This window comes from Diadema antillarum, unplaced genomic scaffold (genome assembly GCF_040938485.1).
Source record: "Diadema antillarum isolate AM-2024a unplaced genomic scaffold, OU_Dant_1.0 seq00001459_RagTag, whole genome shotgun sequence".
Classification (NCBI taxonomy): Eukaryota; Metazoa; Echinodermata; class Echinoidea; order Diadematoida; family Diadematidae; genus Diadema; species Diadema antillarum.
In genome coordinates this window covers 629,212-641,756 of record NW_027272204.1, presented here as the reverse complement: position 1 = coordinate 641,756, position 12,545 = coordinate 629,212, and the positions used below count along the sequence as shown (strand labels likewise).

General features: G+C 39.6%; 1 protein-coding gene across 1 annotated transcript; it reads left to right on the top strand.

The window, feature by feature from the left end:
• The first annotated feature begins 1,165 nt into the window (after positions 1–1,165).
• Positions 1,166–11,151, top strand: LOC139709691 (perlucin-like protein). Its single transcript, XM_071621648.1, has 3 exons — positions 1,166–1,226; positions 1,897–1,983; positions 10,742–11,151. Exons 1-3 carry the CDS (start codon positions 1,166–1,168, stop codon positions 11,149–11,151), a joined length of 558 nt encoding a protein of 185 aa, XP_071477749.1.
• Positions 11,152–12,545: the final 1,394 nt, after the last annotated feature.

The window sequence follows — 12,545 nt, the reverse complement described above, 5'->3', positions numbered from 1 at the left end:
TCCCGCATGAAAACTTACTTATTTTACATAGAATATGCACCCTTTACCTTAAAGACTTGATATAGACTCCTCATATAGGCCTACTAGACAACATACTCTGAAAACGGCGTGAGAATTAACCTGTTAAATCGTTGGATTTGCTCTTCAAAGTGACTCCATGTACGCGTCCGGTCCCATAACGCTTGGTCTACTGTACTGTACAAAGTGTACGTATATAGTACCGGTAGAGTATACGTACGTACGCCACACATGTTATGCACAAGGGAAGATAGGCCGGCCGGCCGGCAGCCCGAACTAGAAGTTGTTTACAGGATTGACAGCGCGTATGCATGCAATTCATCAAAGGAGCCGCCGCGCGCACAGACGATCGGCCATCTACCATAGGATTACAGGCAGTGCAATTGTACTGAAGTAAAGGAAGGAGGTGTGTCTCATTTCAGCGCTTCCTATTGGCTACATTCTTGAACCCATTTTATAATATGCAAATAGTGAATGGTCACGAGTGCAATGGTACGAGATTTCGCACGAGGTGAAAGATAGAGGCGCACTATTCAACGAGGCGCAGCCGAGTTGAATAGTGCACCTCATCTTTCACCGAGTGCGAAATCTCGTTCCATTGCACGAGTAAAGACCATACATACTATTTGATTTATACAACGTCCAAGTAGATCTTTTTGGTCTGAGTAGGCCTAGAAGTCTATAATGTATGAAAAATATAGCCATACTTACATACTGTGGATCCACTACGATTCTCTTTCTGGCTTGTGCCATCAGTGTAGATACAGGTCACAGCTACACTAGCACTACGTAGGCCTACGTACGCGCATGCATGTACCGCGCACGTACACTGCGCTAGCTGCATGCGATCCTCAATATGCAATACACAGTACACGCAGTACCGTACAATTTCTGGAACCGTGGAATAGAACGAAAAAATCGAACCAAGTTGCACGCAAAAATAGAACCAAAATTGGACGGCGCGTTGAATGGAGTATATACTTATTGAATAATACGTCACCAACAATCCTCCAATCAAATTACAAGGATCTACTTGGACGTTGTGTAATATGAATTATACACCGACATGTATAAAGCCCACGAGTCATGCAGAGTTTGAGCTAGTACAAAGACCCAAGAGGTATAGATACTATTCAAATTAAGAACAATGAACTCGACGCTAGAAAAACGGTCCACCAGCTCGACAGTACCTAACTTCAACCCCCGAAGTAATGTCGAGCTTGTGATTTTTTTTTTTTTTTTTTGGATATTTGATCGTCTTCATCTCATGGGTCTTATTTGCTTTGTGTCTACCTCATGGACAATATGGCTCGTGAGCTTGTTTGATACTTAATGTCGAGCTTGTGGGCTGTGTTAACTTGTTTTCGTGGCCTGTTGGTAGGCACTCGAAAGCTGTATAACTCGTGGTTTGTACTACTCGTGAGCTGTATGACTCGTGGGCTGTAGGAATCGTTGACTGTACGACTCCCGAGTGTCGAGTTCGTGACGTGCACTCTAATGCAAGAGCACATGTGCAAGATGTTAGTGTATGTCAGGTTTTTTTCTTTCTTTCTTTTTTAATCTAACTAACCTTGACAACTCCAAAGTCAACATCACGGAGGACATGATATTGGTACTGATCATACCTAATCCCTAATAAGTGGCTTATTCCTGATGGGTAATTTAATTGCTCTGCCCAATCAATTATCCCACTACTCTTAAAATGGGTGTTTTTGCACGGAGTATACAAACTCTCATTGCATATCGCGTTACTGAAAGCATTTTTCTTACTCGCTCAGTTTTAGCCTCGCAAAACAACCTATCTAATTACCCCTCATTCTTTTTTATCTGAGGAATCTTATATAGGCGATGTTGATTATTTTCTCACTTATCATCCAGACCCCCAGAGCAATACAATCTACAAGATGAAGGTGTTTAAACAACTTCTCTTCGGACTGGTTACATGCATCCATGCATTTCACCGAGGTGAGTTTATTAACGTTATAACTTTGTTGGTAAAGTGGTGAAGCAGATAATGGAACTGTAATGTAAACAAGAAAATAACTTTTCTAGTGGAAAATCTTTATACTGCATTTTTGCTGCTACATAACTATTAAACGCTCCACCTGGAATAGATGAAAAGGTGAACTGGTACAAAAAAAAAGGTTCTTTTATATGTATATACGCATATTATGATATGTATGTGTTATCCTGCATCACAAAAAGTCGCCAGACATGAATTTTTAGTTAAGGGCAGATTCTGAAAGAGCAGACCTGAAGCTTTAAAATTTCAAAATGATTTATAATTCAATTCAAATGGAATCCAAATGGAATCCCCTAACCTATACTAAATACTGGAAAGGAAGCACACATTGTGGTAAAGGAGGAACTTTAGAAAAGAGGCTCGGAAGTACAGTGTCTATTCAAGCGCTTAATCTTTACCAAGCTGTGCAATGAATGGGACAAAAATATGATATAACCCACCGAAGCAACAACAATGAAGGGACTATCAGATGAAACTGAAATTAAAGATGTTGTATAAGCACATTCTGCCCATGATTAATGCCAACTTTCAAAGCAGTAGCGTCATCCTTTCAAAAGTTATTAGACTTGAAAGTGAAGAGTGTGTAAAGGATTTTTGAGAAATAAAAGGGGACCTGATCATTTTATTCTCCCCCCAAAAAAAAAAGTTGTAGAAAACTGCTGAAAACACACTTTCCCAATCATGTAATGAGACCGAAATAAAGAATAATGTAGAATAGCTCTTTCAGAAAATATGAAAAAGTCAGGATTGACTCGCGACCCATTTCATCTTTTTTGAGTCCTCACGTAAAATCAAGAGGCGCCACTGTTTTGTTGGTTTTGTGCTATACTGTCATATATAATATGCATAGTTATATATATACAATGCTGAGATCATCATCCACCTGAATTTCTCCAGTAAAGTCATAAACGATTAATATGTATTGTAAAACATTAACATTATTTGTGGGAGGATGATATATCAATTCATACCAATTAAATTTAAATTTCAAAAGTTGAAAGGTTTTTAATATCTCGATGCCACCATCGCTCGAAAAAACAAACAAACAAAATCAAATATTGTCTTCTATATTGCTGCATTCCCTCCAACCACATTCGTTAAGCTTTTGACTAAATAGTGTCGCTACAAAATTTCTTCCCGATGTAGATTGCTTCGCAGAAACAGCAGAAGACACGTGTGAGAATGGCGTTTTACCACCTGAACACCTTTGTCCCCTTATCGTCTCCGAGAGGACGGGGTTTTTTGTTCAGTCAACACCTAAATACATTCCACGTGACCATCCTCATTATGACGTCATGGTTCCAGAATCAGCGAGAGGAAAGACGAACCTATACTGTGCTCATCCTGGTAACTTAATTGTAGCCTGTCTTCTCAACTAAGCAGTATATACTGCGAGTTGAAGAATACTAACAGCGTTACGTTTGATTTTTCCGCGGAATAGATTCTGTGTGTGTGTGTGTGTGTAAACTACTAAACTTTGCAATATTTTGGGCCTGCCGAATACGAATCTGTTTGTTGCTATCAGATAGTAAAAATTAGGTCTTTTGAAAGAAAAAAAAAATGTCTACAAAGTTTATTGCATACAAATATAATTATACACACATGAATGTATGTGACCATGCACCACAAAACCAACAAAAAGCCGCCAGACATGGATTTATAGTTAAGGTCAGATTCTGAAAGAGCGGACTCTAAGCTTTAAAATGAAGTATAACTCAATCCAAATGGAATCTGCTAACCTATCTAAATATTGGAAAGAAAGTACACACTCTGGATAAGCGTGAACTGAGAAAAGAGGCTCTGAAGAACAGGATCTATATTCAAGCGCTTATATACCAAGCCGCGCTAGCTCTGCGATGAATGGAACAAATAACAGTATGATAACCATCAGAGCAACAACAATGAAGGGATGTTCAGATTGAGCTGAATTTGCGCACGCTTTATAAACACATTCTGTTGATGATCAATGCCAACTTTCAAAGCAGTAGCAATATCCCTTCTAAAGTTATTGGAGTTGAAAGTGATGAGCATGGACAGGGTTTTTAAGAAATGAAAAGAGGACTCTTCGAGAAACACCTAATCACACTATTCTACCAAAAAGTGTTCCAGAAAAACTGCTAAAAACCTAATTTCCTTTTCGTTTTATGATCCTAAACTTAAGTATAATGTAGAAGAAGACTTGCTCTTTTATAAGATATGAAAAAAGTCAAGATTGGCTAGGTTGACCTATATTTCACCTATTTTCAGCTCTCACACAAAATCAGTGCGTGCGACTCTTTGTTCGTTTTGTGATGCACGGTCATATACATTATACATATATATATATATATATATAATACATATGTACATATATACATATAATATATATATATATATATATATATATATATACATATTATATGTCATGTGTGCATTTAGGGTCGAGGAATAGTACCCCCTGGAAAACCACCCTCCGGATAACTACCACCCGGATAATTACCCCCCAGGACAATTCCCCCCTAGGGCAACTACCCCCCGGACAACTACCCTCCAAGGGCAATTACCCTCCAGGGTAATTACCCCCTAGGACAACTACCCCCCGGACAACTACCCTCCTAGGGCAATCACCCCCCAGGGCAATTCCCCCTTAGGAAATCTACCCCCTGGATAACTACCCCTCGGATAACTACCCCTGGATAACTACCCCCGCGGATAACTACCCCCTGGATAATTACCCCCCGGAACACTACCCCCTGGATAACTACCCCCAGGAAAACTACCCCCTGGGTAACTACCCCCAGGAGAACTACCTCCTGGGTAACTACCTCCAGGATAACTACCCCCCGGATAACTACCCCTCGGATAACTACCCCCCGGATAATTACCCCCCGGATAATTACCCTCCGGATAACTACCCCCCCCCCCCCCCCCCCGATAATTACCACCAGGATAATTATCCCCATGTTAATTACCCCCTCCTCCGATAACTAGACCCCAGATAACTTCCACCCGATAACTACCCCCTCCGATAACTCCCCATGGATGATTACCCCGGATAAGTAGGCCTACAACTTCCCCTCCCCTATAACTATCAAGAGGAAAATTACCCCCAGGACAGTGCACCACGTCAATTACTCCCTGGGTAACTACCTCCGGGTCACTGCCCCCCCCCCCCCCGACTCTTACTTTCAATAAAAAGGATATCATTACTACAGAAAACGAAGTTCTTTGTATTATTTGCCAGGAATCACGGAGATGCCATACTGAGACATCATCTTATGAAAACAACATCTAAAGGATTTACGATTTGTATCGTTTGCATTTAGGACGATTTACGTACAAGCTTAATTTCTCTCTCTGTATTTTGACTCTATGTTCATAAAAAAAAACGAAGCTGTCCCTTCATATCCTACCCGGTAATCCAGTAAATGTCAATGCCTTTAACCAAAACTATTTTCACTAAATCTGTATTTTCTTTTACTGTTCCGAAATTTCGGATTTCTCTTGATAGCATAGTATAAAAGAAGTTTAAAGTTCGAATGCCTTTACCATTGAACTAAAGACATTTTGAAGAAATGTTACACTTCAGAATGAGTTAAACTTTTTGCAATATTTTTTTAACCACAATTGTCTATCGTTTACCACAACTCCATGTAACACTTCTTTATTTTGAGGAGCTTGTATCTCATGCCTCACGTGCCCTGGTTTTGACCCATCATCTTCCTCCTCCCTCTCGCTTTTCTCTGTCCACCGTGAAGGTAGTCTATTCCTGTCATTCATAACTCACCTTTCCTCTTTCTCTCATTACAAGGGATTTATCTCGTGTGTGTTCATGTGCAGTGCACTCCCGTTAAAACGAAATGTTCAGGACCGGCAGTTTTTTTTTTTTTTCGTTTTAACGAAATTTCGTTATAACCGAACCAATAATAATATGCAATGTATAACGAAAAGAAGGAAACCACGCATAAAAATTTTGTTTGTTGAATCCTCATCATACGCTGGAAAGCTATGTGAAATGGGAGATTACCTTTCTAATTTCGTTAAAATATCACATTTTAAAAAGAGCATAAAGTTGTTTGTGTTGTCACACATGTGTAGAAAATGACGGTGTACGATTTGGTTTACAGTTCGCTATTCCAAAGGTTCTGTTCTTACTAAAGTACGTTACTCCGAAGGCTCCTTATTCCGAACTTTCGCCATCCCCGGGATTCCGATGATTTGTTTATGTAAAGGTTCGCATTTCCGCAGAATCGTTATTCCGAGAGTTCATAATTTAGATCAAAATAATATATTGTTCATTTTCCGAAGGTTCGTTGATCTGAAAATTAAATGAGGTTCGTCATTCTGAAGGTTTATAAATCAAAAAAAGAGAAAGGATCACTGTTCAGAAAGTCCGTTGTTCCGAAGGCTTTTTCATCCGAAAATGAAATAAGGTTCGTTATTCCGAAAAAATTTTGTTAATGGAAAAAAAATGAGAAAGGTTTGTTATTTCGAAGATTTATTTATCTTAAGACGATTATAAGAATTGCAATTCTTAAGTTTTGTTAGTGTACTCTCCTTTTTCCACCATGGATTAACGATACTTTTTGTAATGTTCCGACTAACGAACGTTTTAAATTCCTGTCATTTTCGGACTAACGAACCGTATAAGAATAAGAATAAGGACCATAATAAATTATTTTACTATCGGATTAACGAACCTTTGGAATAACGCCAAAATGTGCTTAATAACAAACCCTCTTTCATTTCCGAACTAACGGACATTTAGTTGTATCAGAATCTGTGTGTTTTGTATTAAAGGACTTCGGAACAATGAAACAAACCTTATCTGAATTCAGATTACTGTATTACAATAACGCAAGTTCCCCTCGGAAACTGTGCGTGATACACGGAGTGAACATTCAATGATGCGTTCGCTCATGCAGAGACGCTTTAAAAATGCTTGTTCCGCTACGCATTTTCGAATGCGATCCGCATTTCGTTATAACGGAGCACATTTCTTCTGTTTTTCTTTGTCAGTGGCGCTCAGAAACGACTTCGTGATAACGAAAATTTTGTTATAACCGTCTTCGTTATAAGCGAATTTTGTACCATTTAATGGCGATAATTTTGGGACCAGAAGTTTTGCTTCGTTATAACGAAATTTTGTTATAACCGTGTTCGTTGTAACGGGAGTGCACTGTATCTTTATTTGTGTACTTCGTCTCTGTCTTAATGTGCTTTCTTTGTATTGTTTCATCAATTTTGTAACTATTTTACTGTTATACCGTTAACGCTCATTTCAGAATTGCCCTACCTGCATTATTGGGCATTAACAACTAGTATATCAAGGATGTGGGAAGAGATTGTCACCTCCTTGGTATGATCACCGCAGAGCATTACCTCCCTTGACAATTACTCCTTATTAAAATTAGGCTCCAAACAATCACCCCTCTTACAATAACTCTCCCCCAGAAAAGTACGTCTCTCATTGTTATTTTCGGACAACGTTTGCTATTTGAATTGAAAAAAAAAAAATTTCATATCATCTGGTTTTGGTCGAGACCTAACTTCAGATTTTAAACATCTTTTGGGTGAGATAATTAGAAACCCCTTACGAAATATTAAAGAGCATGTTATTCCAAGAAGGATTCAAGTTTTTGTGAAAAAAAAAAACCCTCTTGAAATGGCCGGGATAAAACAGAGCAGCCCTATAATGTAAAAAGGATTCTGTCAACTACAACTCTCTATAGATCTATTCAAAAAGACTGTGCAGGACAAAAGACTTCGTTAACAACTGGGGGTGTTTTGTAAAGAAGAAAGAAATACCGTTAAACTCGTAATATTTTACTCTGTCTAATGAGACTAACTTATATTTGAACTGGATTTCCCCTTAAAGTGTCGAGAACATTTAATTTGAAAACTAGCACAATTCTACTTGTATGTAAAACAAGCTGTAATTTTACTCTTATGACAGATTAGGGCACCGTTTGATAAAAGTTGCCAGTTATGACATCTTGTTAGTCTCTAATAATTTAAATAAAACCATGGGTTCTGCTTGATTGATAAGCTCGAGTCACTGACTTGTTACCATGGACCTGCTTTGATCGACCTCCAACGATTGGTAATGGAACTGACAGCTTGTCAGGACTGATAACTTTCATAAAACCGTGTCCGAATCCTATCAGAAATTATGGCTTTATATCGAAGGGTCCCTCGCTAATGTTAAGGGAATATGAATTGCAGTGAAATCAACTCTCCTTTTCTTATGTTTATCATCGAATGTGTTATAACGGTAGAAAATGAGAAGCCATAAGAGTAATGATGACAGTGTAAGAGAAAGGTTCATCTTCTGATATGGTGTTATGAACTTATTGAAAAATTACAACGGGTGGTAACTTTCGGGGGGCGGGGAGGGAGGGTTGTCCAGTAGGTAAGTATCAGGAGGGGGCGCGGGGGGGGGGGGAGTTCAGGGTATGGTTATGGGGAGGGGGGTAGTAATCCGGGTGGTAGTTATCCTGGGGGTAGTTATCCGGGGAGTAATTATCCGGTGGTAGTTATCCTGGGGGTAGTTATCCGGGGGTAGTTATCCGGGTGGTAGTTATCCTGGGGGTAGTTATCCGGGGGGTAGTTATCCCGGGGGTAGTTATCCGGGGGGTAGTTATCCAGGGGGTAGTTATCCGGGGGGTAGTTATCCAGGGGGTAGTTATCCGGGTGGAAGTTATCTGGGGGGTAGTTATCCGGGGGGTAGTCATCTAGGGGTAGTTACCCAGGGGTAGTTATCCAGGGGGTAGATGTCCTAGGGGTAATTGCCCTTGGGGGTAATTGCCCTGGGAGGGTAGATGACCGGGTGGTAGTTGTCCTAGGGGTAATGGCCCTGGAGGGTTGATTACCCTAGGAGGGTAATTGTCCGGGGGGTAGTTGCCCTAAGGGGGAATAGACCTGGGGGGTAATTATCCGGGTGGTAGTTATCCGGAGGGTAGTTGCCCAGGGGGTAAGTGCCCGGATACGGTGCATTTATATCAAAAAGTATGTAAAAAACAACAACAAAAAGAACAACAAAAGACACGTATCTAATTTGAAAATACGTAGTATCGCTGCATGCTATAGGATTAGAACCAGCACGGGCTCTCGGGTAGAAACTCTCGGGTGGATAGAGTCTTGTAGGATCATCAGGAGACCGCAGGTTCGAATCCTATCTGAGTATGTAGACCCATGATTTCAAATCTTTATTGTGTCTACTACTACAAGAATAGCAATAATTACTTTGGTGCTCATTTACCTCGATGTATTGTGTAGGACAATAAATCAATCAGATGCAATAAAAAACAGCTCGATTTATCGAACAATAGGTTTCTATAGAATAAACAGGAGATGTAGTTCGGTTGACCCACAATAGTTTTGATGCGTTTAAATAATATAAGTGCATTTACCCAGTCCAAATTATTTGGTATCATTCTCCCGTAATTATAAAACAGACGTGTCGCTAACGAAATTGCCTTGGTGGCCACTAATAGCGCCTTTATACATAACTTATCGAAACTGATTATGGAAACATAGTTCTGCCTTACGTAAAATGAGGACAAACAAACAAACAAACAAACAAACAAACAAACAAACAAACAAACACATAAACAAAGAAACGACTTAACAGGCAAACGCCAAAGCATTTTCAACGATATAATTCATTACATGAACAGACTGTGAGCCCGATTCCTGTTTAAGTGGAGGGAGCTGCTTGGAATCTTTGGAGGAATTCACCTGCAAGTGCCCCATTCCATTTGCCGGAAAACGATGTCAAGTGGGTAAGTTGTGGTCAAGTTCGACACCCACGAGTCGTACATCCCACAAGCTCCACACTTTCCAAAAAAAATGCGCACCAGCTCGACACTAGGCAAGTAAGGCCCATAAGCCTCGACACTAAGCAAATAAGACTCCACGTTATAGCTCATCGACCCATTTACTGGTATAACTCGTGCGCTCTATGATTCGTGGGCTGATTCGACTCATGGGCTGCATGACTCGTGGGCTGCATGACTTTAAGGTGTCGAGTTCGTGATGTGCACCTGGTATGTTTCCATTTATTTATGCTCACAGTGTGTACACTTCAAAACTGGTGGTAAAAGTATTTGCACATTATGTTAACTTATGTAATAACTATGTATGTATGTCCGTGTATGTAGGCCTTTGTATGTAGGTAAAATTAGGTAGGGACATTTGTTTTATATAATACATTAACTCAGAGACAATTTTTGACCGACATCCATGATTCATGCTGCACTCGAGATTGACATAGAAAAAAAGTCCATGAGTCACACAGCCCATGAGTTCGACACCAGGCAAAAAAGCCCCACGAGCTCGACATAACAGCTGCTGCTTGGGGCTTAAGGAGTCGGTCTCGTGGGCCCTATTTGTTAATTGTCGAGCTCGTGGGCCTTGCTTGCCTAGTGTCGGAATCGACGTGGGCCTGGTTTAATTAGTATCGGACTTATGGGTCTTATTTACCAAGCGGCGAGGTCATGGGCTGTATGACTCTTGGGTGTCGAACTCTTGACGTGCGACTGGTAAAATAATTTAGTAAAACACGAAAAGAAAAAGGACTCCTTCATACCTTACTGCTATTTCAACAGCACTATTGATTTCATTTCATATTTCATTATGTATTTTTCATTGTTTCTGAATCCTTCCGTGACGGACTTTCTACGTCCATGTGTGTTACGTTTTGTCGTGTATGTAATTCAGACGTCGTGTGCCCTGGCGATGCATCGTCCCCAGACTCCTGCTATCTCTACCGTCAGGACCAACAGACCTGGGAGGTGGCGAGGGATACATGCGATGAGCTGGGAGGGTATCTGGTCGCCATGGGAACGCAAAGCGAGCAATCCAGCATCCGAAATGACGTTCTCGCTTCGCACTACGGAATTACGACCTTCTCCGGGATATGGGTCGGGTTGAATGACAGACTGTCCGAACAGTTCTACACGTGGGAGCATGTCGGTGGCACTTTGCCCCACTCAAGTGGTGTTTGGGGAGGGGGCCCGCCCCTGAGATCCACAGGAGTCAATCAAGACTGTATATACTTGTATGCAAATGGGCTGTCTGATGATTATTGCTACAGGGTAAAGCCCTTCATCTGCGAATTTAAGCCTTGACTTGACGATGTTAGATTCTATATGGTGGAAATTCTCGTGCACATGAATCGAATTCATTTACTCTCCGTCCTCTCCCCCTCTCTCTATCTATCTCTCTATCTATCTGTCTGGCTATCTCTCTATCTATCTGTCTATGTATATGTCTGTCTATCTACAGCTGTATTCTATCTACATTGTATCTATCTATCTGTGTGTCTATCTATCTATCTATCTGTCTGTCTGTCTGTCTGTCTATCTATCTCTATATCTATCTCTCTATCTCTCTATCTATCTATGTATATGTCTGTTTATCTATTCTATCTACATGTATCTATCTATCTGTGTGTCTATCTATCTATCTATCTATCTATCTATCTGTGTGTCTATCTATCTATATATCTATCTGTCTGTCTATCTATCTATCTATCTGTCTATATGAAGAGTTTGTTCGCAAAAACCGATAAGTCTATTTTTGAAGATTTTGAAGTACTTTCTCTGCCATAAGGCACAAAATAATACCTTTTAAATGATATATTGGTCACTACATATAAAGGTACATTTTGAAGTTATGGTCAAAAGAAGCAAAACAATTCTTATCATTCTCTTTATATTTCTTGACATTTAATCGCAAATATCTCCATTTGGCAAATATGGACCTATCGGATTTTGCGAACAAACTCTTCAAATATCTGTTTGTCTATCTATATCTATCTATCTATCTATCTATCTATTATATTCAGCTATTCTATCTATCTATCTATCTATCTATCTGTCTCTCTATCTATTCTACCTATCTATCTATCTATTATATTTAGCTATTCTATCTATCTATCTATTTATTTATCTATCTATCTATCTGTCTCTCTATCTATTCTGTCTATCTATCTGTCTTGATTTCCTTTTATCTCTGTCTTCATTGTTGTTTTTTTCCTTTCTTTCTATTGATTTTGGAAATGGTGACCTTCCTGACAACAACATGTGATTTCTAGTAGTCCAGTGCATATCTAGGGCCCTGAAAACTGAAATGATGAATTTCCGAGTTACAATCCCGACTGAAAAATCTCTTAAATTGTCTTTGCACCGATTTTTTTTTTCACCAATCCCTTCCCCTTCTTCCCTAACTTTTTTATCTCTCTTTTTCATGCGTTTCTCTCCCTCTCTCTCTCTCTTTCTCTTCTTCACTAAGCATGCTGGAGATCATTGCACCTTAATCACCTTTCCCTACCAAAACAATATTTTTTTTTTTGTAGTAAAATCCTGAAAGAGGCTAATATTTTTCGAGAATGTATTCTGCTTTGATAAAAGTATAGCTCTCTATACATAGCCAGTTTGTCATGTACCTATAGTACTTTAGAGTTAATAGTAATGTGTTTCTTTTATTTCTTTGCTTGTTTGTGTGTTTGTTCATTTTTTTA